This window comes from Rhinichthys klamathensis, unplaced genomic scaffold, assembly GCF_029890125.1.
Source record: "Rhinichthys klamathensis goyatoka isolate OS25496 unplaced genomic scaffold, OSU_Roscu_1.1 h1tg000093l_1, whole genome shotgun sequence".
Classification (NCBI taxonomy): Eukaryota; Metazoa; Chordata; class Actinopteri; order Cypriniformes; family Leuciscidae; genus Rhinichthys; species Rhinichthys klamathensis.
Genome location: NW_026606632.1, coordinates 2155917 through 2183377, shown reverse-complemented (window position 1 = coordinate 2183377; position 27461 = coordinate 2155917). Strand labels below are relative to the sequence as shown.

Here is a 27461-nt window from a genome sequence, read left to right as displayed (position 1 = left end):
ATCTATCTGTTTCTAATTCAGTTGCGACTTGTGAATATTTCAGGTAGTCACATCAGTTTAAGAATGTGGAGTCAGTCAGTACTGCACTGAGTGTGAACATTAAAAAAAATGAAGTTTAGAAAGTATTTCAGAGGCAGTGGGAGGGTCCTAGCGTTTGTGTTTATCGCATCTGTAATCTGGCTCCTCTTTGATATCGCAGCACTGAGGATATCCTTCAATGATGTGAATCAGGATCTCAAAGAGAGAGAGATTGTACTAAAACAGAGAAGGAGTAAAGGCAATGTAGAGAATGTCTTTAAACATCCTCTGCAAAAAGTAAACGTAGAAAAGAGGGAGTTTTTAAAAAACAAAAAAAGGTTTGGAAAGAAAGTTGATGAGGTTTACAGAAAGTGGCCAAAGTTTAGGACAGAACCCCAAGCTCTGCTAAACGACGATAAACATTTGAATTCAATGTTAATGGCTGACAAGTCTTTTGTGGAACAAAAGGATGTAATTAATCAAACCAAAGTGAATCTAACTGTGAAATCACCTGTGAAAGGAACAATTATTAGCATCCCTCCAAAAACAAATGAGACAAAAACTGAAATTAACGGCAAAATGAACAGCATATCTGCAAAGATGAACAAAATAAATGCTGCTGTTGGACAGACAGAAGCAAATCTAGATGTTAAAGCACATTTACTTACTAAAGCACTGCCTGCTGTCCATGAGAAAATGTATTCTCCTGCGCTCAAAGAAAACACTGTGGAGAAAGTTAATCATACCAATGACACACTACTAATGTCACATAAGAAAGTACATGTCGATTCAGGTTTACAAAATAACTTGAGTAACGATTTTCTTAAACCAACAAAGACTGATAAACCGACAAATATTATTGACAATAGAGAGAAACATGCCGATACTTTCAACAAAACTAAACCAGATATTACTAAAAAACCAGTAGAAACAGCACACTCTCCTAGTGTGCGAGTGAGGAGGTCAGGAGAGCTTCATAAGGTTATGGCTCTAGATGTGACAGACTTGCCCAGAGATCCACAGGCCGTGGGACAGTTTGGACAGCCTGCACGTGTTCCCAGAGATAAAGAACTGGAGAGTCGAAGACGCTGGAGTGAAGGATATTTTAATGTATTCCTGAGTGAACAGATACCAATAGATAGAGCCATTCCAGACACCAGACCCCAAACGTGAGTTTGAACCATAATATTTTTGTTGTATTCGAGGAGGTAATGGCAAGCAGATGTAGCACTGTGTAACACCTCCATACCCTGTATTGTTTAGATGTTCAGAAAATCTTGTTCATGATGACTTGCCCAACACCAGCGTGATCTTTTGCTTTGTGGATGAGGTGTGGTCAACTCTGGTGCGCTCAGTGCACAGTGTGCTCAACAGGTCTCCTCCACACCTGCTGAAGGAGATCATTCTGGTGGACGACTGCAGCACCAAAGGTCTGAGAGACAATTCTGTGCTGATTTACTTGCATTTTAAAGAAATGATTTGAATTATGTGAGATCAGTGACAGGGTTTATGTCTAATAGTTAAAAGCTTTAGACCTCACACATAGTGTTAAGGTCCATTTTGGGTGATCCAAACTCACAAGTCAGCAGCACTCAATACAAGGGTAAACATGATACAAAACAGGCTTATGTTTCACAGTAATCCATAGAATAACTGTTTACTTCTTCAATAAGGAACTCATTTGACTACCTAAAATCTTGACAAGTTTAACTTAACAATGCTTAATCTATGGCAAAACATCGAAAGTCCAGGAATAAAAATATAAGCATGGATTTAATCATTAAAGAAAAAGTTAGTAAAAGCCTCTGACTTATAGACTTATGTTATACTCTGTTCTTTAAAATTAAGCATTTTTGCTTTAAAATTGTCATAGAAGTCAGAAAAGTACCTCTAATTAAAGAAGCAACTGAAGATATGTTAGTCCTCACCTTTCTGTGGTTTTGTTTCTCTATGAGGGATTTTGTTTGTGTTCTAGACTACCTGAAGGAGCAGCTGGATGTTTATATGGCTCAGTTCCCTAAAGTACAAATCATTCGTCTGAAAGAGAGACAAGGCCTCATCAGAGCCAGGATTGCAGGGGCCAGTGCTGCTACAGGTACTGTACACTCGCACTAATTCATTTTACTGAGAAAGCTTCAATCCATACAGTAGCAATATGCGTGTCCTTGGATTTGTGCTTAATTGAATTGGTTTGGAAATTGGGATACATAGCATAGACAGCTGGTATCTCTGCTATAAACAATGATTGTTGTTTTAGTGTTTGGCTGTAATGATTGTTTCAACATATGTTGTTTCATCTGCAGGTGAAGTGTTGACATTCCTGGACTCTCATATTGAGTGTAACGTGGGGTGGTTGGAGCCACTGTTAGAAAGAGTTTACCTGGACCGCAAAAAAGTGGTCTGTCCTGTTATTGAGGTCATCAGCGATAAGGACATGAGGTAATGAAGTATATTCAGTCTTGCAATTAAATAACTGTTGAGCTCCCCTTACGGAACAAAAATAAATGGGAATATACTGCAAAATATAATGCAATATATTACATAATACATTTCCATATATGGGAAATAGTGCTTATATTTTTCAATACACTGCAATATATGCATTGACCATGTATGGCTATATATTTATGAATAATATGTATAAATGAAGACAAAAATAGCAGTACATGTAATATTCACAAAGTTGTATCCTTTATTGTGTACATATATTACACATACATGTTCCCATATAAATGTGAATGCATGTTCACACACATATATATACACACACATTCACGGAATGAGTTACAACAAGATTTCTAGTTCCCAGCATGCTTTGCTTCTGACTGGCTTCTGAAAGGAGAGCAAATGTTAAAATTAAGTATTATTTAATGTTTTTGCTCAATATTAATATAGGGGGAGATCTGTTAGTGTTCTATTATTTCGGAATTTAAAAGATGTTTTGGTATGTGTGAGTTTTTGGGGTTTCCATTGTGCTGAAGAGTAGAGCCTGTGGTTCAGTTGATGATTGGCCGATCATCATTAAGACGATAATTACTATATTTTTAAAGTAATGGCTGTGCGTTCCTCATCACAATGATAGTCTTTTGGCTTAATACTTTAGTACATGCATGTGTGCTTGTGCTCTTGTTAACTAGCTTGAAAGTATGAAACATTTATAATGTAAATAATAAAAAAAAATATATATATATATATATTACATTATATATTTCTCTATATATGTGTTTATTTTGCATGAGTAAATATATCTGCAATATATCACGCATGCAGTACCATATCTGATCACATATACATCTATATATTATGAAGTGTATTACTGAATATAAAATTACATACATTATGATATATTAGTAAATATATGAACAGTGGAAATTCCTTATGTATTGTAATATATTACTCTGTTTATTCTCAAATATACTGTTAAATTATTTAATATATTGATCATTCATATGTGGGGAATATATATTCGTTCCGTAAGGGTCCCCTTTTGTACAAGGCACTTCAAAGAATACCATGGTGTAATAACCATGTCCTCATGAGACTAAAGAGCTATTTCCAGTGTATAGGTCCTCCACTGCTCCACTAAACTGTTAAAATTCATGCACAAAAATGCATTTATTTGTTTGTTTTGTTTCAGTTACATGCTTGTTGATAACTTCCAAAGAGGCATTTTCAGATGGCCACTGGTGTTTGGCTGGAGTGCTCTACCTGAAGAATATATTAGAAAGAACCAGGTCAAGGATTCAGACCCCATCAGGTAACATCAGTGTAATAGCGTTGGTCAAATCTGAACTACGACAAATAGGCCATCTAAACAACACATTTCTGATGAATTTACAATGCGTGATGGGGCTAACAGCAGTTTCTAATCTATCAGCCATACACTACCAGTCAAAAGTTTTGGATCGGTACGATTTTAATGCTTTTAAAAGAAGTCTCTTCTGCTCACCAAGGCTGCTTTTATTTGATTAAAAATACAACAACAAAAATGTAATATTGTTAAATATTATGACAATTTAAAATATCTGTTTTCTATTTTAATATATTTTAAAATGTAATTTATTCCTGTGATCAAAGCTGAATTTTCAGCATCATTACTCCAGTCTTCAGTGTCACATGATCTTTCAGAAATCATTCTACTATGCGGCTTTGATGCTCAAAAAACATTCATTATTGTTATCAATGTGGAAAACAGTTGTGTACAAATTTTTTCAGGATTCTTTGATGAATAGAAAATTCAAAAGAACAGCATTTGTTTGAAATAGAATCTTTTGTAACAGTATAAATGTCTTTACTGTTCAAAGGTTTGGGGTCAGTAAGAATTTGTATTAATTAAATTGATCAAAAGTTACAGTAGTGTTTAATGTTACAAAAGCTTTCTATTTCAGATAAATGCTGTTCTTTTGAACTTTCTTTTCATCAAAGAATCCTGAAATAAAATTGTAAATAACTGTTTTCAACATTGATAATAATGAGAAATGTTTCTTGAGCATCAAATCATCACATTAGAATTATTTCTGAAGGATCATGTGACACTGAAGACTGGAGAAATTATGCTGATGAATCAGCTTTGATCACAGGAATAAATTACCCTTTATTATATATTCACATCGAAAACAGCAGTTTTAAATTGAAATAATATTTTACAATATTAAAATGGCCTGCATTTATATAGCGCTTTCACAGACCCAATGGCCACCAAAGCGCTTTACAATTTGCCTCACATTCACCCATTCACTCACTCATTCATACACCGACGGGCGACGGCAGCCATGCAAGGCGCCATCCAGCTCGTCGGGAGCAGCTGGGGTTAGGTGTCTTGCTCATGGACACCTCGACACTTGGTCAGGTGGAACCGGGGATTGAACCACCAACCTTCCGGTTTGTAGACAACCCACATGAACCACTGAGCCACTGCCACCCTTTCTTAATGTTTTTATTTTTATTTTATTTTTTTAGAAGTGACTTCTTTTAAAAACATTAAAAATCTTACCGATTAAAAACTTTTGACTGATAAGTGTATGTCAATGGGAATTAAGGCGTGAAACTAATGTTGTCCACCAGAGAGAGCCAAAGGATAAGAAAGCCTTTTATGTCTCATAGATACAATATAATATTTATATATATATATAGATATATATATATATATATATACATTTTATTTTAATATCGTTTGAGAGTTTAATATAATCAGTTTGTAAAAACTAAATGTTGCCAGACATGGACTAAAGTTCATGTCCAATTAAATGAAGATACAATATTTTTTGTCTCTTTTAACATAATACATAGAATAATACTTCCCTAAAGGCACTCATAAGTACATGGCCATGTATCGGCGTATCGTTTACATGAGTCGTTGGTGCTTTGATAATTGCCTCTTCCAGGTATATTTTTAATTGTTATCAGTCATTTTTACATGTAGATAATATTTCTGAGCCCTTTCTCTCTTTACTGTGAACAAGTGATTTACATAAAGCATATCCTTAATATTTAATTGGTCAGCAGATTCCCATTCACAGGAGAGATTCAGTTTTATGTCCCAATTCATTCGTTTTGTTCAACAATTAGATGACCCCGCTCATCTCAGTTCATGAAAAAAGAAAGTTGTAAACATAAAAAAAAAAATCAAAGTCATTGATTCTTTCATAAATGAAACACCATATTGTATAATTGTTTTTTCAATGTCCATGCAGATACTACGCTCTTACAAATTAACTATGAAGAATATTAGACGTAGTAGTTCCCTATCAGTCAGTCACGTTGGATGTTAAAGGAGAACTCCGGCGCAAAATGAACCTTTGGTCTAATTACACATTGTTACCTAGTCAACCGTTATCTGAGATTTGTTTTCATGATTATCGAATGTAAATAGTTTTATCTCTAAAAACAGTTTAGCCTATAAAGCTAGTATAACGGTAGTATATTGGGCATAGATCAATGACAAATAAAAATCGCTTGTTAACCTGTTAAGCTTCAAGCCCACTTTTGAAAAATCCCCAGAAATGACATACACAAACTGAAACAGATACAGTTCATGAACCCTTTGCACTAAAAGCACAAGTATGATCTCATTTGAAAGCTGACACCTGGTTGTTTATTGTAAATGTAGAATTAATTATTGTCATAATGAAAAAAACAATTTTAAATAGCTTCAAAGTTTTGTAAAGTTATTAGAAATTTATTTTTATGAAACATCTTCATGAAAATAAAATTGAAGTTGGCCCTGGAGCAATCTAGAAATGCACAGCAGCTAAAGCCACATGTCTGACCATTTTATATTTAAAATCTGAAAATGATAAGTATAAAGCTCTGTATTTAGTTAAATGTTTTTCAAGATCATGTCAAATTACTTTATTTTGATTAGACTCTATTAGCAAACTGATGTTTAGTCATCTTCTGAGTCATCTATTCAGTCTATTGTCTCTATTGTTTTGTGGTGCCCCATTCAGTCTCAGTCTCCTCTGCACACATTTACACCTCTCCAGACTGGTTATTATGGCTCTAAATATGCATTTCTTTTGTCTGCATTATAGCTACTAACGACTGGCTATTCACAAGCTATTCATAGGGTTTCAAACCCTAATTTATTTTATCAAAGTTCTCACTAAATATTTGAAACTGGTATCAAATGCACTGAAACATTTCAGTAAGCATTCCTATTTAGAAAAAAAATCATAAAACAATAACTGCTCGTGGCAGGTGCGCCTGGGCCCGCTAGCATGTTAGCTTAGCACACCATCAATACACGACCATTTATGAGATTAAAACTATGTTTGCGCTCCAAACTCACTATATAACGCAAGTCTAGTGTTTTAAATAATCTTCTGTGATCTAACTTGGCTTCAGATAAAAAAAAATCAGACAGAAAATGTATTATTTAGTGTTCTGAACGATGATGAAATCTATATCGATTAGCATTACATTATAAATATAATCTATTATTATGAAATACCTGGCATGGCTTGAAGAACACAGGTAACTCAAATATCATTGCAATCATGTTTATTGTCTTCAAAACATCTTTATCTGCATGTTACAGCGATCTCTGTACTTTCTGTATCACTCAGTGACGTCCTGGAATGTCACATGACTATGGGTCTTCTTCATGATCCATATATGGACTTTTATTGGACATAATAGCGCCCCCATGCTATTGGTATGAATGGAAAACACAGCACATCTCAGTAAGAAGCGATCATTATGATTACATCGACGCATTTGGGTATAAATTCAATAAATATTATTCCTGTCTATAGAAATATGATGTGAATCTATGAGAATATATCAATATTTCTCCACATCTGCACATTGTTGAGCTAAAAGCCCTCAGGGACGTTGTTTTGTGAATCGCTGTCATGACGACAGCACGGAGTGTTTTTTATGAATGGACCAGCTGACGCTCATAATTCATATTAAAGGTATCGACTCATTTTTTTAATTTCATAACTCCTGACACAAATTAAGACATAACTGTCACTATAAGTTTCTCAGAATACAATAGTGGTCAAATACTGAATCTTGAGTCTTATATCTTTTTAATGATGTATAGTTTGTCAAGGTATAACATTAAATCTGATAGTATATTTGAACTAAATAAATAAAAAAACGCTTCAGTGCGCCGACGCTCTGGAGAAGGTTAAGAGGTTAATACCACTAACAAGGCTCAAAATAGCCCCACACTAACACGGTAGCATAATGAGGGTCCCTACCTTCAAACCGAAGCATTGAGAACTTTGTCAGTATCCAGACAGTTTAATAAGAAGATATTTTTTACATACAGTCAACTTCGCGTATACAGACAGGAGCCATCTTTGAAAAAGAGTCTCTACCAGTCGATCTACGAACGCCGATCCAAGCCTGCTGTTCGCACTCACCTTATCACAACTTATAGCTCGTTCACATCTCACCAGCGCACTTGGATCGGCGTTCGTAGATCAACTGGTAGAGACTCTTTTTCAAAGATGGCTCCCGTCTGTATACGCGAAGTTGACTCAATGCTTCGGTTTGAAGGTAGGGACCCTCATTATGCTACCGTGTTAGTGTGCGGCTATTTTGAGCCTTGTTAGTGGTATTAACAAGCGATTTTTATTTGTCATTGATCTATGCCCAATATACTACCGTTATACTAGCTTTATAGGCTAAACTGTTTTTAGAGATAAAACTATTTACATTCGATAATCATGAAAACAAATCTCAGGGAACGGTTGACTAGGTAACAATGCGTAATAGGACCAAAGGTTCATTTTGCGCCGGAGTTCTCCTTTAAGTCAGAACTGAACTGACGAATTACTCAATCTCGTCTGAGAGCCCAATCACTAGAGCCCGACCGATATGGATTTTTTTTTTTAAGTTTAATATTGATATATAGGCAGATATTCTTTATGTGTATATTATAGTACAGTTAACCTTTGACTGGTACTGTATATAGAATACATATACATAAGTCAAGTCAAGTGACATTTATTTATATAGCGCTTTTTACAATACAGATTGTTTCAAAGCAGCTTTACAGAGATAACCGGGAACAATGCAAAAACGTTTGTTTCCAAACGAAAATAGCGTCACAGTCCAGCTTAAAGGCACACTATGTAGAAATTGTGTTTTTGTCAAACAGCGACCCCTATGGTCGCTGTGGATTACTTGCACTGTCGTAAATAGCTAGCTAGACATATGTGGAAATTATTGGACTGGTATAATTATCAACAATGGATGAATGAACAGCATCGTAAAAAAATGACATACTACAAGCAAGCGCAACAACATACAACATAGAACGCAAACAAGTTTAGAAATAAGAGATTTATTTACTAGTCCACCAGGTCAGCATCGCTGTTGCCTCCAGTGCTGCTTTTTAGCTCGCGCCAACTAGTGAAAGCCCGACCGAGTTGGACTCTTGTCCGGTTCCTCACGCGGTCAGATTCTCTTTTCCTTTTCCTAAGTGTGGATTACTTGCACTGTCGTAAATAGCTAGCTAGACATATGTGAAAATTATTGGACTGGTATAATTATCAACAATGGATGAATGAACAGCATCGTAAAAAAATGACATACTACAAGCAAGCGCAACAACATACAACATAGAACGCAAACAAGTTTAGAAATAAGAGATTTATTTACTAGTCCACCAGGTTAGCATCGCTGTTGCCTCCAGTGCTGCTTTTTAGCTCGCGCCAACTAGTGAAAGCCCGACCGAGTTGGACTCTTGTCCGGTTCCTCACGCGGTCAGATTCTCTTTTCCTTTTCCTAAGTGTCTTCCGACCGCGTTTTCTTAGCTTTTTCCATCGTCGAGTATCACGTCTGAAATGCACGCAAGTGTCTTCGTGCTTCATATATGTTGTTGTTGATGTGTGTGACGTCGCCTTAGCTCCATGAGTATATCAGAGACTGTGGTCACGATGACCTGGCTCTGATTCAGGTTGCATTCTCCAGGTCACATGACCTGGCCAAAGACTATATTGGCCTGAGTAATCATTTAAAATAACTCATATGCGTCAACTCTTTACCAACTCTTTAGGTCACAAAGTCCACGGTGTGCCTTTAATAAGTTCAGTGATGTTTCTTTTTTGTTTAAAAAAAGTTATTAACCCTCTGGTGTCTGAGGTGTTTTCTGGGTCCTGGAGGTGTTCTGATATGCTCTGACGTTTGTGCTTATTTCTATTACTTGTGACATTTTCATGGCTAAAGTCTGATTACACTGTATTTAGCACAAACTCTGCTACAATAATATGTCAGCACTCAGCAGCATGTATGTAAAAGTTTGTAGTTTTGAGATAATGACGTTCATGCGTGGTTTGTGAAAAAAAAAATATTGTCACTGAAATAAGGTCATGAAACCCATACTGATTATTTCTTCACAAGACTTTTGAAAATTGTATCAAGCAGCCTAGGATATTTGCTTCAAAACTATGTGAAAATCATCCTGCGTACTCATTCAGATAAAACAATATATTGATTTAAAATTTGTAAGACATGTTTTGTGTAAGAAAGCTCTATGCGAGGAGCGCCTGAATCATCATAAATATTTATGTTTCACACCTGAGAAAGACAAAGACCCTCCCATAATGGCCCTATCAGGTGCTATCAGGCCCTATCATTATGAGGAACCTTGCACAAATGAGTAGAGATTTAAAAAAGAATGGCTTTTTGATTGTTTGGATTTATTTACAACACAACATAATCCAAAGATACACAACAAAGGACAAAAAAGCACATTATTGAACACACTGATCTAAAGACAGAGACTTGAACAGTCACATAACTTTGTGCCATTCCTGAAACATAGTACATACCTGTCATTCTAATGTGTTTGATTTTTCATTTTACCATAAACATTCACATGAGTCTGTACATGAACAAGTCAGCAGGACTTATCAGTGGCATCTGGTCCCTGTAAAAAAAACTAAACAACTGTGAACATGCTGATATCAAGATAAACGATAGGCTGCACGATCTTAGAAATACATTTTAGTTTTTTCTAGTTAAAATTGCGATTTAAAATTGATAAAATACACACACACATATATATATATATATAGAAACACCAGGTTTGTTGTGCCTTGTAGCCATATACGTGTAGGGCTGCGTAAAATAATAACAATAGTCTATTGCAGGCGGCCTATAAATAGTTAAAAATGAACACTTCAGTAACACTACACTAGAGAAAAATATATGGATTATCATGTTACTTAAAATTTTTCCATTCGTTATGACGTTATGAAAAGAGATTGGAGTAAAAACATGAAGCCTAATGTTTGGTGCGTTTTGCTTTTCAAACGCACAGCGGGAGTGACTCAAACAGCATGTGCAGAGAACATTTACTGAAGCGATCAAGCCGCTCCAAACTATGAAACATTATTGTTACCACATTATACATATCTACGTTTGAGCAGATATCCACAAACACAGTATTTAACAGTAAACACGGGTCTAAACATTATAATATTCACCATATTAAACACTCATACTAGCCTACTTTTATATCATGCTGTGTTTTATTATCGAATATAAAAACATCCTCGTGTACATACATAAATTTTGCAGAAGGCTTCATGTTTTTACTCCAATCTCATTTCATGACATACATTTTAGTCTGGCACCAGTTTGACTAGTTGCTACAATGTAAAGTTTATATAATAATAACATGCTTACTATTATGAGTGGACATGTCTTACCTTAAAAATCTTTCTCATCTTCAAATTGCGTTCTTCTAATTCTTCTGAGGTAAATCCAAGGTAAACAGCACAGCACAAACACAACGTGTCTTCCAAATTCGATGAAAAGCAGAGGAGTACTTTACTGAAGTCTCTGATTCTCTGATTCTTCATGTGGATTATTTGCATGTCAATCGCTTGTGCGCTCGTGGGTGTGGTCACATTAGAGAAATGAACACGGACTGAAGAAACTGTACATGTCGTTGCTTTCATATGGATTACTTAGAGAATATTTGTTTTTGATATAATTTACATCATTTGAAAAAAGAGACTTCAAGCTTTGTAAAGACATGTCTCAAGTCTGTATGACAAACATTCGCTGAGTTACAGTTAATTTTCTGTCCCGTTTCAGAATGAACTTCACATTGAGAGAGACGGCAGAACGCGCATCATGTTTATTTTCTTTATTTTACGAAAAACACAACATTTTGTTTTTATTGTGAGTGTACACAAATAAAAGAAGACATTTAACAGTTTTGAATGATGTTTAACACTTATATGTAAAATCAAAATCAACAGAGTATTTTGAGTTTATTTGGCACTGATAAGAAAAAAGCGAGCTGGTATCGCCGGCGCGACCGCCGACCCCAGGGGGTTAATTTAGTTTATTTATATATAGCCGCTCTGGAGTAAACCGTGATGTCATCGTCCAGCTCAGTTCAGTTCTTGTATTATAGTGTCAATGCAGGCAAATCAATATTATTGTTGAATATTAAATTAAATGTTAAATGTAATGTCTCCAACTAAGCAAGCCAAGCCAATGGCAACAAAGGTGGAAAAAGGTGACAGTGGCATAGAACCAAAACTCCATCAGGTGGCAGAATGGAGAAAAAAAACCTTGGGAGAGCCCAGGCTCAGTCGGGGTACCCGTTCTCCTCTGGCCAATGAATGCACAGTGTATGATTATGTTTCAGGCAGCATTATAGGTCAGAAGTCAGATTAGTTTGAAACAATCAGAATATTATCCAGTTCCATCTGTTTGAAGATTGGAGTCACGCCGGTATGGAGACGGTTTGATGAGGATCAGTGCCGATTAGGGGTGGAAGAAGTCACGGTTCGGTTCATACCTCGGTTCAGACATCACGGTTCGGTACGATTTCGGTACAATGGAGGGAAAAGCAAAACAAAAATGCAGAAGGCATTGTATTTTTTAAATAAGTTTTTTTTAACAAAGACAGAATCAGTTTATTTGTAGTGCACTGACAATAGTTTTATATAATTAGTTTATTAATTAAATTAATAAAAAGACAAAAAGACCTTGCGATATGTTTGGTAATTGTACCTGAATTAATTTTAAATTATTTTGCTATATTTCAGATCAATATATTTGTTTTCCTTAATTTTAATTAACATTATTAATTGACAATGTAACATTATTCTCTTCTGAATTATAAATGATTGATTTCTGTATAAAATAATACTACCATTAAAAACACATTCGATTTTCTTTTTTTAATCAATGTTGAATGTGTAAGATTAGTGCTCCGAGGACAAGAAATGGAAACCAATGCAATATGACGAATGTCCAAAAGATGGAACACACAGACTGTTTTGAAATGGAGTTTACAGTGTGACAAAAGCACAATGTTGTGTTTTATTGCGAGTGTACACAAATATAAGTAAACACTTTGCAGGTTTAATGATCTGAACAAAATGACGGAGTATGTTTTTTATGTTTCCACTGTTCGATCGCCTCTCTCTCTCTCTCTCTCTCTCTCTCTCTCTCTCTCTCTCTCTCTCTCTCTCTCTCTCTCTCTCTCTCTCCTCTCTCTCTCTCTCTCTCTCTCTCTCTCTCTCTCTCTCTCCTCTCTCTCTCTCTCTCTCACACACACACACACACACACACACACACACACACACACACACACACTCCAGCATTGCAATCTTGACATCGCTGCCTGTTCATTATGTGGTCACGGTCACACCAAACGCGAATAGAGCGTCAAATTCGCGTGTTGTTCGACGCTAGTCCAAAGCGAATAGGACGCGCGTATAAAGCCAACGTTTGAAGTGAACGCGCGTTCAGAGCTAAGCCGATGGAACAGATTATGTGTCCCTAAAGAACCCGCGTATCTAACAGTAGTTCCGCATTACATTAATTAATTTGCACGCGAGTTTTATTTATTTTTATACCGTGTATTCTCCGTGTAAATTCGTGCACCGAACCGTGACGCCCGTACCGTTTCGGTTCGATACGAATACATGTACCGTTCCACCCCTAGTGCCGATGGCTGTCGTGTCGATGAGGCCTTCACAGTGGAGAGTCTAGTTGACAACCTCTGCTGACACTTCAGGGATGCGTTGTGGTCGTGTCTAGGTGCAGGTCCTCCATCTGGTCTGGATACGGCCCGGATCTGGCTGACTACATCATGCATTGCGGTCGTGTCTAGGTGCAGGTCCACCATATGATCTGGATACGGCCCAGATCCGGTTGATTACAGTAAACCTCGGAATAAGCAAAAAGACTAACATTAGCGTAGATGCCATTCTTCTTATGATGTAACGAGTACATCGGGTGTTATAGGAAGTGTTCCCGGTTCCTAATTTATGCAGCCTAATAAACATTTAACTGATTTGAATAATAATAATGTATAATTTTCTATTTGTATGTCAGGTTAAAGAGATGTGTTTTTAGTCTAGATTTAAACTGACAGAGTGTGTCTGCTTCCCGGACAATGTTAGGAAGACTGTTCCTGAGTTTAGCTGCTAAATAGGAAAATGATCTACCGCCAGCAGTCGATTTTGATATTTTAGGTATTATCAACTGGCCAGAGTTTTGAGATTGTAATAGACGTGAAGGACTATAATGTACAAGCATTTTACAAGCATTTTATCTTCGTTATATGTTCTGTAAAAGAAAATTCTTATATAGATATATCTGCGACAGGCTCATATCGGCTGATTAAATCGGCAGACCGATAAATCGGTCGGGCTCTACCAATCACCTTCGAGTGTAAACTAAACGAGCCAATGCACATTGACGTGCAAGCTTCAAATCGCTGCTGCAAGGCAAGCACGTACTGGTCCGTACGGACAGCACCGCGGCCGCTACATTAGATTTTACTTAGCTACATGTGCGCCTGTGTTTTGTGTCGTAACTCCGTGAGAAATATCTTGTGATCGACGCAATGGATTATGTTGATTTTGGACTTATTTTTATCGTGAGAATCTGCTGTAAATAATGGTTTACAATCACCATTGACATTTGGAGCATGTGTCATGAAGTTACAAGCGAGAACGTGACATAAATGTCGTATCCATATATTATTTACATATGGGTCTTGCAGGGCTTCACTTACAAAAACATGTTTAGTCAAAGCCCAAAACAGTTATACTTGCTGTATTCTACTCCTTAGGCTTGGTGTGTTCCTGGCTTTATGCTTGGCTTGATTTGATTGCATGTAAATGGTTGAAGCCTATAGCCTATATAGGTCGCATCAATTTAAAAAGAAAAATAAGGGGTCGCTCTTAAAAAAGTTTGAAAGCCACTGATCTACCCTCCCGTTGCATGTTGCAACTCACCCGCCATCTCCTCCTCTGGAGTCAGACGCATTTGAGGTAGCTTCGTGCCACTCATATTCCGGGCATGCTCAATCGTACAGCTGACGAGCTCTCACGACAGCCCAAGCTTTCCGAGAGAGTGGAGACTCCATCCCCAGGTGTTCCAGCTGATCTTGAGACGCTTCTGAGCCGCACAGGTAGACCTGTTTGCCTCTCTGGACACGTCCCATTGTCGGTTGTTTTACTCCCTCCCCCAGTGAGCCTACTCGCATAGACACTGTGCAAAGTCAGGGAGGACGAGGAGCAGGTCTTGCTAGTTGCGCCCTACTGGCCCAACTGGACCTGGTTCCCAGAACTAATGCTCCTCGCGACATCCACTCCCTGCCACATTCCTCTGAGGTAAGACTTGCCTTGAGGTAAAACCCCCCGGAGACGCCTGATCAGGGCTGTGCTTTCCTTCCTGCAGGAAGGGTTGGAGCTAAGGCTGTCTCCCTCCATCCTGAAAGTGTATGTTGCTGCTATTGCCGCACATCATGATGCAGTAAATGGTAAATCTGTGGGAAGGCACGACCTGATCATCAGGTACCTGAGAGGCACAGGAAGGTTAAATCCTCGGACAGGCCAACTCTAACATTATCCTGAGACCCCCTGTCCGGATACGTGCCCAAGGTTCCCACCACTCCTTTTAGGGACCAGGGGGTAAACCTGCAAGCGATGCCCCTGGAGGAGGCAGACCCAGCCCTTGCTTTTCTCTGTCCCGTCCACGCTTTATGCCTGTACATTGACTGAACGCAGAGCTTCAGGACCTCAGACCAGCTCTGTGTCTGTTATGGAGGGCAGCAGAAGGGAAAGGCTGTCTCTAAGCAGAGGTTGGCCCACTGGATAGTGGATGTCATCTTCTTGGCGTACCAGGTCCAAGACGAGCCGTGCCCCCTTGGGGTGAGAGCGCACTCTACCAGGAGTGTTGCTTCCTCATGGGTGTTAGCACACAGCGCCTCGCTGTGATTTAATAATCTTTGTGTAGAGCCAGTGTACTCCAGGATTGTACAAACTTGAATGTGCATTGCACATGCACTTTTTTATATATCCGCTCTGCGGGGCAGAGTTCACGATGCAAATCTTGCACTCCAATGTGCATTGGCTCGTTTAATTTACACTCGAAGGTGATTGGGCTCTAAGGCGAGTTCCCAATTCGTCAGTTCAATTCTGACGTAATTTCTCTGTTCCTTCCTTCAGGGAACGGTGTTTACAATAGTAACCTAGACGTTTATGTGTACTTTCAGTTCTAATTGGGGTTCTAAATGTGTTTTTATTCTTGCACAGGTGTCCTGTTATGGCAGGGGGTCTTTTCTCTATAGATAAGAGCTATTTCTATGAGCTGGGGGCATACGACCCAGGCCTGGATGTCTGGGGTGGTGAAAACATGGAAATCTCTTTCAAGGTAAATTAGCAAAGGTGCATTAGCTGAGTCCAGAGACCAAAGATTTAAAGGGATCTTTTTTTCTTTTTCTTTTTTATAAAATAGTTCATTGTATTGCATTTTTGGCCACTTTCTCTCTCTCTCCCTCCTTTTTTAAAATTATCGAGCACAGTCTTGTAGACATATCAGCATGGACTTTTAATGAAAAACAGAAATATGACTATGTTTGGTCTAAAACTGGGGGAATTTTCTTTTTATATGAGTCCTTTTAAACTTTTATTGAGCTATACTTAAATAATTGTATAGATTGCCCAATGGTAGCAGGTAATGTGTTACTTGTGCTGTAGATCTGGATGTGTGGCGGCGAGATTGAAATCATCCCCTGCTCACGTGTCGGCCACATCTTCCGTGGCGATAATCCTTACAAGTTCCCTAAAGACCGTGTGAAGACAGTCGAGAGAAACTTGGCCAGGGTTGTAGAGGTGTGGATGGATGAATATAAAGAGATATTTTATGGTCATGGCTACCACCACCTCCTGGACAAAAGTGTGACTGATATAGGAAATCTGACAGAACAGATTCAGCTGAGAGAAAAACTCAAGTGTAAAAGCTTTAAATGGTACTTGGAGAATGTGTACCCAGACCTGGACGCCCCTCTGGTCAAAGCTGAAGGAGTGGTAGGTAGAAAATATCTAAACTTTAGGGGACATTTATTATAGAAGATATATATTTGATTTGCCTAATTCTTCTGTAACTAATCTTAGAGACATTCTTCTTGTATTGTTTGTTCGTTGTTTTCTGTTTAGAAATTTACATCTCTTTTTTCAGATTTTTAATGTTGGAGCCAGAAAATGTTTGGTATTTCAAAATGGCATATTCTCTTTTGATAAATGTGAGCTCACAGATAAGGTAAATCCAATGCAGATGTATTAGGTATTCTATTCTGCTGTATAATCTTTCATCATAACAGCACTGTTCTGCTTTCTCATGCCTCACAGAGTCAACAATTTAGCTACACCTGGTTAAGGATGCTTCGACAGAACACTTCCTGCTTGGCTCCTCAGGAAACACAGATTATCATGGAACCATGTGACAACACTAAGCCACATCTCCGCTGGATGCACAAGTCTGGTAAAGTTTTGGTAAGTCCTGGCCAAAATACAATCTCTAGGTATAGCATCATTGATACCCTTCAGTCGTGACTTATTCACCATACATCACTAGCTTCGAGTACCTTATTGCTTTTATAAAACCACACAATATAAATATTAAAGCCAAAAATATGTATTAATGCTACTTTCATGAAGTAAAATCACTAAATGCTTTCCTTCCACTGGAAAAAAATAGTCGCTGACCATGAACAGCAACAAAATATTCCTAATCCTATGTGTAATATGCATCATCTCATGCGCTCAAATAAAACAGATTAGGAACCCTTCTCATTGTGTCTTTTTTTTTTTTTTAAACACAATATGTGATATTTCCTCATAAAAATACAGCTGCTTATCTCTCAGCATGAGAAGTATCACTGTGGTGATATCGACACGGTTCTCTTTAGTTGAGGCTCAGCAGTGAGAACGTCGCTCCAGCACTTTCTTTGATTTAAGTTTGACCTCTAGTAGCTCTGTAGTGAGCTTTCACACACAGACATAATTTCCCTTGATTTGAGACGTAAAATAACGTCCTACACCCTTGTTTCAGTTTCTTTCAATATAAAAGTCTTTGTATCGAAGTAAAATAATGACAAATGTTTTTGAAACAAAAAAGCTTGTTGAATTGCACTATTTGAAAAAATATGCATTGCAGTAACCCTTCTTGCATTTTAATGCATTGTATTTTTAGGGCTTGCATTTTTATGGGCTGAAATTCAACATAGTTGTTTAAGCTGTGAATATTTCAATTCAAAACATTTCACACACGTTTTCATTATTAAAAATTCAATAATCCATATTCACCTTTCAGATTTCACTTCCAAAATATAAATTCTGTTTAAAAATACAACCTATAATATTCGACAGGCAATTTTCCGATTTATTTCGCTTTCACAAATTCAGTGGTTCAAATTCTACAGAAAATTAAACATTTGACATCCGGGAACGGCAGGAATATCAGTAGATTGCCGAATGATAATCTCCATAGCTGTAAGTCGACATCACCAGCAGGGGGTGCAAGTGCGTGTTGACGAAGAAGACTAGAGCAACGGGTGAGAGAGTCATTCATTTACAAAAACGGATTTACAGAAATGGAGCAAGTGGTAAGTATTTGTGATGATTATCAGGACCAGTTTATATATGGGAAAGCTGATAAAGACACAAAAGCTTTGTTTACATTTAAGTCTTCACAGTTAGTTTTGCACATGTAAGCAGCTTTCTCTACCGTGAACGAGATTATACTGTTATTCCCCGATGTAAAATCTGAGGTAGTAGACATATATTCCTCTCGGTTGGCACCTACATGAACACTTTACAGTTGGTTTTATGACTGTAAGTCATTCTCTTCAAATGCTAGGCTAACACTTTACAATAAGGTTTATTAGTTAATGTATTAACTAACATGAACAAACCATGAGCAATAAGGTTCATTAGTTAATGTATTAACTAACATGAACAAACCATGAGCAATACATTTGTTACTGTATTTATTAATCTTTCTTAACGTTAGTTAAGAAAAAATACAGCTGTTCATTGTTTGTTCATGTTAGTTCACAGTGCATTAACTAATGTTAACAAGATTTTAATAAAGTATTAGTAAATGTTGAAATTAACATTAACAAAGATTAATAAATGCTGTATACGTGCAGTATATTATTAGTTCATGCTAACTAATGTTAACTAATAAACCTTATTGTAAAGTGTTACCGAAGTTAGAAACGTGTGTACCAATGCCGTATGTAACTTTAGAGACGGTTTCTAAATGTGCGAATATCGAATATCCAGTGTCATGCCAACTTTATGCCAGTATTTTACTTTGAATCGCTTAGCGTGAAACTTTGCGCATTACATTCATATTCTGAGTCTGCTTTGCCTGTTACTGTATAGTATAGCCTACATCCCCAATAAGGTGCGAGTTTGGTCTTTTACATCACTGTATTAGTCCATTAAGCATTAAGAGGCCTGACCGCAAGGGAATCCTGGAGAATGACTTATTGAGGGAATCCCCAGTTTTGCAGCACAGCGCTGCATTATAAAGTTAAGAAAACTAAACAACCGAGAGGAATATATGTCTACTACCTCAGATTTAACGTTTTATCTGTACATCGGGGTAGTTAGTCGACATCACTAAGGAATAAACCGAGAGGAATATATGTCTACTACCTCAGATTTAACGTTTTATCTGTACATCGGGGTAGTTAGTCGATTACAGTATAATCTTGTTCACGGTAGAGAAAGCTGCTTACTGTACATGTGCAAAACTAACTGTGAAGACTTAAATGTAAAAACAGCTTTTGTGTCTTTATCAGCTTTTCCATATATAAACTGGTCCTGATAATCATCACAAATACTTACCACTTGCTCCATTTCTGTAAATCCGTTTTCGTGAATGAATGACTCTCTCACCCGTTGCTCTAGTCTTCTTCGTCAACACGCACTTGCACCCCCTGCTGGTGATGTCGACTAACAGCTATGGAGATTATCAATCGACAATCTACTGATATTCCTGCCGTTTCTGGATGTCAAATGTTGAATATATCTGTCGAATTTGAACCACTGAATTTGTGGAAGCGAATTTGTAAAGCAAAATAAAATGGCCCGAAAATTGCCTGTCGAAGATTATAGGTTGTATTTTTTAAACAGAATGAAAATTTTGGAAGTGAAATCTGAAAGGTGAATATGGATTATTGAATTTTTAATAATGAAAACGTGTGTGAAATGTTTTGAATTGAAATATTCACAGCTTAAATATACAACCATGTTGAATTTCAGCCCGTAAAAATGCAAGCCCTAAAAACACAATGCATTAAAATGCAAGCAGGGTTAATGCAATGCATATTTTTTCAAGTAGTGCAATTCAACAAGCTTTTTTGTTTCGAAAACATTTGTCATTATTTTACTTCAATACTATGCTACTCACACACAGTATGTTTACACGGACAGCAATATTCCGATATTAAGCCGATTAAAGCCACACTTATAGCATTTGCACGTATAGCATAACAAATAATTAACTGAAAATTGTAAAAAGTAAAATTTTAAAAAGAAACACCCAGAACTGTATATGGTACCATAAAGAAGATGAACAGTATGTTGATACAGAGGGAACGTCGAACTGCGTGGCATGGTGACGTAATGACGTGTGCCATTAATCAATCTATATTCTATAACATGTAAAACGGGAACATTAAAAGGAATATTCTACATGCAACTCATGTAAACACCTTAATCAGAATATTGTCTTATTCAGAATAAGGTCACGTCCATCTAATGGAGTAATACTGTAACTTTCACTGAAGTTGAAATCACAATCACTAATGCCTGGCTCACACTACAGGAGTTTTAGGCCGATTTATGCCCGATTTTCCCCTCACGAGAATCGGTTCCGATGTTCGGCGCAGATTATCTGGTAATGTGAGGCTTTCACAGATCGAATCTTGCACCTCCCGATCTGCTCTCACACAAATCGGGCTCGCCCCGATCCTATCAAACATGTTTGATATTTATCGGGATGAGCAAGATTGTGATTACCGGTACGTCAGTAGGCTACTGTCTCAATAGCCAATAAGAAACAATTGGGCTGTCGTGGTGAAGGAATTTCCATGTTTGTAATTTTGCTTAATAAATAAGTGTTACGCTGTGGTCAGCAGGCACGAAGACGAGTAGCCTACATGTTCAGTAATGAAACCGAAACTAAAAAGCGCATTGAAACGAAGTGGAGTAAACAGAAGATACAATGTCAACATATGGGTCCACATAATATAATAACAGAACATAAACCTGACAATAAGCTTTTTAGGCCATTGTTATATAACAGTTAGTTTCGATCCTCGAATCTCACTTTACTAAAGGCTTTCTGCTGATATTTTACCACTCGGCATTGCTCGTCTCTGCGTGTTTTAGACAGGCTGTCGCTCAGTCCAGTTACATTGTTACGCCACTAGGTGGCGGCAAAGGACTGTCTTTGAGTGAGTCATTAAACTGTTCATTCAACGGAAATGTTAAAAAAATGCGGATTCGTTCAAATATAGATGTAATGTAACGAGCTGTTAATTATTTTAATATTTAATTTTAACTTTGAGCTCCACTTTACAAGGCTCAGCTGAGCAGCAATGCGGTGCATGGGCAACGCGAAGCTGATGCTTCACTTCATAGAGATCAATGGCATTTTTTCATTGTATTGACCAGAGCTGACGCCATTCATTAGAAATACCTTAACCTTAAATGTTAAAAGGATGATTTAAAAAAAAAAAATCTCTTTCCTTGGTCACGGCAACCTTTTCACAAATATGACTTGATATGAGGGACAGATATTTTGTTTACATCCGCTTTTCTGCTTCCGATCTGCTGCGTGAGATCACGTGAGGCACTTCCTCTGGCACGATAATCTTAATAACATTGTGTAGTGTGTGATGCGCTGCGATTTTCAAATCTTGTAGTGTGAGCATGTTTAAGATTTGAGGGAAGAAAATCTGCAAAGATTCTCCTTGTGAGCTGCAACCAGATTTCAAAATTGGTTAGGATTTTAAAACTCCTGTAGTGTGAGCCAGGCATTACAAACCCTTTCTTAATACCAAATATGGCATATTATTTACATAAAATAAAATATTATTTATTGAACAATAATATTTAAATTGTAATGGATATGGTCTTTGGTCTTGGCAGAATAGATCTGCTACGCTGCTGCTGCAGAGCAAGTACCGAGACTTGCTGCCAATACATTCACAGACATTGCTGTGAGCATGTAAGACATGCTGCTTCTGCACATGTAACATACATGAATTAACCCCCACAGCAAAATCTGTTGGAACTATTTTTCTATTTTATTTAACTATTTGAAAAAAATAGTAGTAGTAGTATTATTACATTGAGACGTAGCTAAATCTACTGTACAACAGTAGTCTAATATAGTTATTTCTGTCAATTTCAAGTTAAACCAAATTTTGACGGGTTGCCGTGAATACCTTTGAGTTTCTGTGTGTGTATAATATGACGTTAGTTTTTCCTCAAATAAAACAACAAAATGCTCATTAAGTGACTCTCAGAGCGGCTCTGGAGATGAAGTTCATGCATTCATGTCCTCATATCATGAGGCAGCAAATACTGAAAACACTGCGAGTGTCATGCATGCTTCAGACAAGCGGAACATGATTAATATTTAAAGGTCCCATATTGTACACCTTTCTAAATTTATTTTAGGTTTTGATGTCCTTAAGAATATATATTTGTGGAATTAGTACCAAAAACCATCTCAATATATTTGTACAGCTCCTTTCTCAGCAGCTCTGCCAAGAACAGGTCGATTTTGGCCTGTCTAATTAATATTCATGAGCCTCTCCTCTGATTGGCCTGTTGTTTTCTGAGTGACGCACGGCCAGGCCAACCACAAGTAACTAGGGTCATGTATGCTGTAGCTTGCTGTGGCTTGGTGATGCTCGCAAGTAAGGTAAATAAAACACCTGTAATAATGGTGATAAATTATTTGTTATTAAAACATAAACATTCACAAACCACTGTTAATTTAACATAAAAGCAAGCATAGGCTACTGCGTGCATGGTTTGGCAGTGTGCTCCCTTAATAATTCCTAAAAAGCTGACATCAGTTCATCGCGATCTCACAAAGCTCCATTATTATCAATGAAGCTGACTGCACAATAAATCTTTCATAATTTCATCACTTCGTTTGTTATAATCAGAGGATTTGCCAGCATGCAGAATTCAGCACTGAACAAAAATTTTGTTTTGAGCGGTGAGTGGATTTTATCATAAATGCATCTCATTGGCCATTGCGTTGAAGAAATCAACACATTTGTCTGTGATTGGCTACATTGCTCAATGCTGCAAACATGTTATAAATAGAAACTTGTTCTGGCCTGTAAATCATTTTTATTTAGTTTTAGTTATTCTTGTTGCTTTTGTGCAACATATGAATAACAATTTATTTGTTTTTAGATGTTTTATTTTTAGATATTTCTATTTTGCGGCAGTCCCGCAAATCGTTTTATTCTCCCACAACCCGCACACGGCCATCAAATCTGCACTCGGGAGTGCAGGTCTCTACATCCATCGACTGAACAGCATTTTCTCAACATGTTTCCGTGTTGTTGTTGCTCAGCATCGATGTTGTCGGGGGGTTGGGCAAAAGGAGGGAGAGACGGTGGGCAGTGCTCGGCGTGGTGACTGAGTAGTTCTGACATCACGTTTTTACGGAAGTCACAACGGCTCGTGAAAAGGCACAGCTACTTTATGCAGGCTGTGTGCATTTGTCTGTGGATTGACTGTTTTGAAACATATATGGTTGTTACATAGCCCCTAGACCTGTTGTCATGAAAAAAGCCAGGAAATTTCATTTTTGACAATATGGGACATTTAAATAGTCTTTTTGCGGTTTTATATTCACAGATACTAGTATATATCGTGGTATACATCGGCTACAGTACTCCTAGTAAAAAAGTTAGTCTGGAGCCCCGCGCTTAGATAAACACGGAAGCGGCTGAAAGCCGCTGCCTATTAGTGGGTACCGAATATACCCGGTACGCAGTACGTGGTATTTTCACATTAAAAAAATTTCAGTACCGACTTGGTACCGAAGTACCGGTACTTTTGACAACCCTAGAAATGCATGCTATGTGTTCTCGTGAACAATAGTCTATAGATATAACGATGCAAGCTGACAGAGGAACCCAGTAACCACCTGAGCAAGTATCATCAATAAGTAATTTGATAATGATTACAAAACCTTTATACTCTTATTATTTGATTAATTAAAAGCCATTAGGAGCGATAATGAATGACAGGAGCATGCTCTGACGCTGCATCGACATGTTAAGCATATCTAATGAAAACATTACCCTTAAAATAAAAGAGAGGTTTTTTTTACTTAACTTGAACCTTCTCATCCATATCAGGCAGTCAGGTTTCATATAGCGGTTATGAGCGTGACGTCACCTAATCACACTGATTGGCAAAAAGACTGAGCATTTGTTTTCAGCGTGAAAAAATGCTGCACAAAACACACAAAACACAACTAAAACGGGAAAGAGCTTTGAGATTGACTGTACAGATAGATTTGACAAGAAATCTGAGGTATATTTTTACAGACTGTAAAAATGTTGAATTTTGGGGTAAAATCATACTCTATATTTTGTATTGTTATATATTGTATTGACAATTCCTCAATTAAATATTTACCATTGTATATTCTGCATAATTGGATGTTTTTAAATAAACACTGACAAAAACTATACAAGTTTTAGGCCTGGGCAATAGGGACGATATTTATAGCATTGATATAAGTGATCACCGGGATTTAGACCTACCTATATTTTATTTATATAAAGCATTCACAGTCAAATTTGCTTTATGTATTTCCCTGGCGTCGAAATCAGGCACATACAAATATCAGGAAACATGATTCCTGGCTGCATGTCAATATCCATGGATCACTGGATCTTTGTTAAGTTGTTAAGGAACACTGTATCGAGTCCAACCTTTAGTTTAAACTGATAATGGTTTGTTTTACTCACGTTTTCGCAGTTTCCCCTATTAAATCCAGTCATGCAGCAGCTATTTTGCCACTCAGTCCAGCTGATCCATTACATACCTACTATTACAAAATGTATTTTTAACTACTTTATAATCAAAACCTTTTTTTTTTAATCTTGACAAAACATATTGCTGGAAAGGTCTGAGTCTCAAGTTTCCATGTTTGGTGTCTGTTTTGTGATAGAAGTGAAATTTGGATAGAAATTGAGTAATTTGTTACAGGAGAACCCATCAAAAAAATGTCAATGGAATGTGGGTGACACCCGGTGGATAATTTTGGTGCAGCGCCTAAACAATCTTATAGGAACTTCAATTTTTGTGAAATCAACTTCAAATTTTATGATATAGACATATGGCTTTAATTTTTTTGTAATTTTATAGTAAAAATTATTTTGTAAAATATATATATTATATAAAATAAAATAAAATATTTTGTACAGTACATTTGATTTACAGGCAATTTAAACTTCCAAAATGTTTTCATATTTTCATTTTTTTAAAATGTTCAATAGTCTGTGTCTTCTTTAAAACAAGACCAAACTTAGGTATATATTCCAAAGCATTCTTGAATAACAACCATTTAAGTTTGGAAAGTGCATTTTCACATCTATTCTCCAAAAGGGGGTGACAGTTAAGGGGTTAAAAATTACCACGGTAAAACAGAGTTCCAAAGGTAATTTTAACTGTCATCAATCAAACCGTAACCACTTCTGATACCTAAAATAATTTTTACAGGCGATTTAAAGCCCTTACACTGTAAAAGCAAACTAATTAAATTATCTGCAGCACATACTTACATTGATGTTTGTTAAAAACATGACTTCAGACCCCCCTTGTAAATTTAGCACTTTTGGAAAATTCTTGGGGGGCCTGTGCCCCAGTAGTGATCAAACTCTATCTAACTGTATCGACTCAATCATTAAGACTGTCTATGCCGCCATCTAATGGCATAATAATGTAACTTTCACTGAAGTCGAAATCACAATCACTAACGGACCATTTCCTCTTTATAAAATAAAATATTATTTGTTGAACAAATAATATTTAAATGAACAACAATGGCCATTATAAAAGTATAGGAAGTTTTTACAATAGGAAATAAACAAGTAAACAGTTCAGCCAAAAGTACAAAAGCAGTGCTCTATATTAGTACAGGAAATAAGTTACATAAAACTTAATTGTGAACTTTTATAAAGATATGTTTGGTCATTAACTTTTAAATGTATCATTATGCAAAAACACATAAGGAGAGTTATCCACATTAAAGATCAACTAATGCTAATACATTTCAAAAAATGCTAATACATTTCTGTCCAATACAGTAGGACATTAAATTGAATGTGAAGGATTTTAACTGTGACACGATGATTGACAGGGTAGTTTAAACGGTGACAGGATCTACATAACTGAGCGACAGAGTGGTCCGTTAAAGACGCAATTATGATGAATTAGTATGTCCCAAAGCTTGCCTACTAATCTGATACAAACTCAAAAGTATGTACTTTTTCTTCTCAAAATCAGTACAGAATTTTAGGGTGTAGTATAAGTAGGCAAATTGAGACGCAGCATTAATAAATTCTTAAATTCAACAATCATTTTGTAAAATTAAAATTTAAAACAGATTTAATTTTTTTTTTTTTAAATGATAGAACAAATAAATAGCATATACAGTATATATTAATTATCTTTTATTGAGCAAAACTATCATATGAAAGGTTCCAATACAGAGCGGCACTAAATGAATATGATGATATGCTTAAAGCACATGGAGTCCCAGGTATATGTTATATTGTGTGCGTGTGTGTGCAACACTGAGAGTATCTGTCTGTCCAACTGTTTACTGAAACTTTTTCATTGAGTTTTATATTCCAATTACTGTGTGAATGACGAGTTTTATTCAGTCCTTTCATCTGATAGTGAGCACCACACCATTCAGAATCACCAATAAACTCATTTTAAACAAAAGCCCTGACCTTTATGTTCAGATTATGCATAATAATGGGAACATTGGAACATCTTGGAGAGAGATTTACTGTGCTGACTGTAGTAAATGTATGTGACACTGTTTGAAGATGCTGAATGGAGAATGACATTTGACAGCTGCTGCGAATGAAACCGTTTCTGTGAACTTCAATTTATCTGTTCCTCAAATAAAGCAATTTAATGGCTTCAGAACACCTGGAATATAATTCACTAAACCTTTTGTGGTGCTTTTTTGTCCTTTTGTTTGAGCTTGACTGGATCAGTCTTGTCTGACTGTTACCCGATCTGGCAAAACTCAGATACTGAGTATCAGATCGGTGCATCCCTAGTTGTATGTACTCTTGGGTACCTAGCTCAAGATTTAAGTGTGATTAGTTCAAGTGTGTAATAATGTTTTGACCAAAGTCTACCTTCTATATCTGTCTAGACGGAGCATGTGATGATAGAGAGTCATTCCCAACCCATCTGTCTGGAAGCTGGAGTTAAAGCTGGCATCTACCTTAAGAACTGTGATCCCATCAATACTTTTCAAAAATGGCAGTTCACACATTACTACGCTCAGTGAGATGCTCCAGAATATCACTCACATGGTCTCCATCACAATTTTCTCCTTCTTTATTTTTTTTTTTTATT

The 27461-nt window shown here is 36.9% G+C and overlaps 1 protein-coding gene across 2 annotated transcripts; it reads left to right on the top strand.

Annotated features, from left to right (window-relative positions):
• On the top strand, positions 1–27461 carry LOC130086085 (polypeptide N-acetylgalactosaminyltransferase 5). Of its 2 annotated transcripts, XM_056252228.1 has the most exons (10): positions 1–1187; positions 1282–1448; positions 1994–2113; positions 2322–2457; positions 3656–3775; positions 16053–16170; positions 16497–16826; positions 16978–17058; positions 17148–17291; positions 27256–27461. In XM_056252228.1, exons 1-10 carry the CDS (start codon positions 109–111, stop codon positions 27391–27393), a joined length of 2433 nt encoding a protein of 810 aa, XP_056108203.1. In that variant the 5' UTR covers positions 1–108; the 3' UTR covers positions 27394–27461. The 2 variants fall into 2 exon arrangements, with proteins under 2 accessions (XP_056108203.1, XP_056108204.1); XM_056252229.1 differs by lacking the exon at positions 16497–16826 and having other exon boundaries at positions 3–1187; positions 27256–27460.

Bases quoted from the DNA above. Each gene is read 5' to 3' on its own strand.
- LOC130086085 (XM_056252228.1), top strand. From the start codon at position 109: ATGAAGTTTAGAAAGTATTTCAGAGGCAGTGGGAGGGTCCTAGCGTTT. The intron at 2,458-3,655 runs GTAATGAAGTAT...GTTTTGTTTCAG, and splicing joins ATCAGCGATAAGGACATGAG to TTACATGCTTGTTGATAACT. The intron at 17,292-27,255 runs GTAAGTCCTGGC...ATATCTGTCTAG, and splicing joins ACAAGTCTGGTAAAGTTTTG to ACGGAGCATGTGATGATAGA.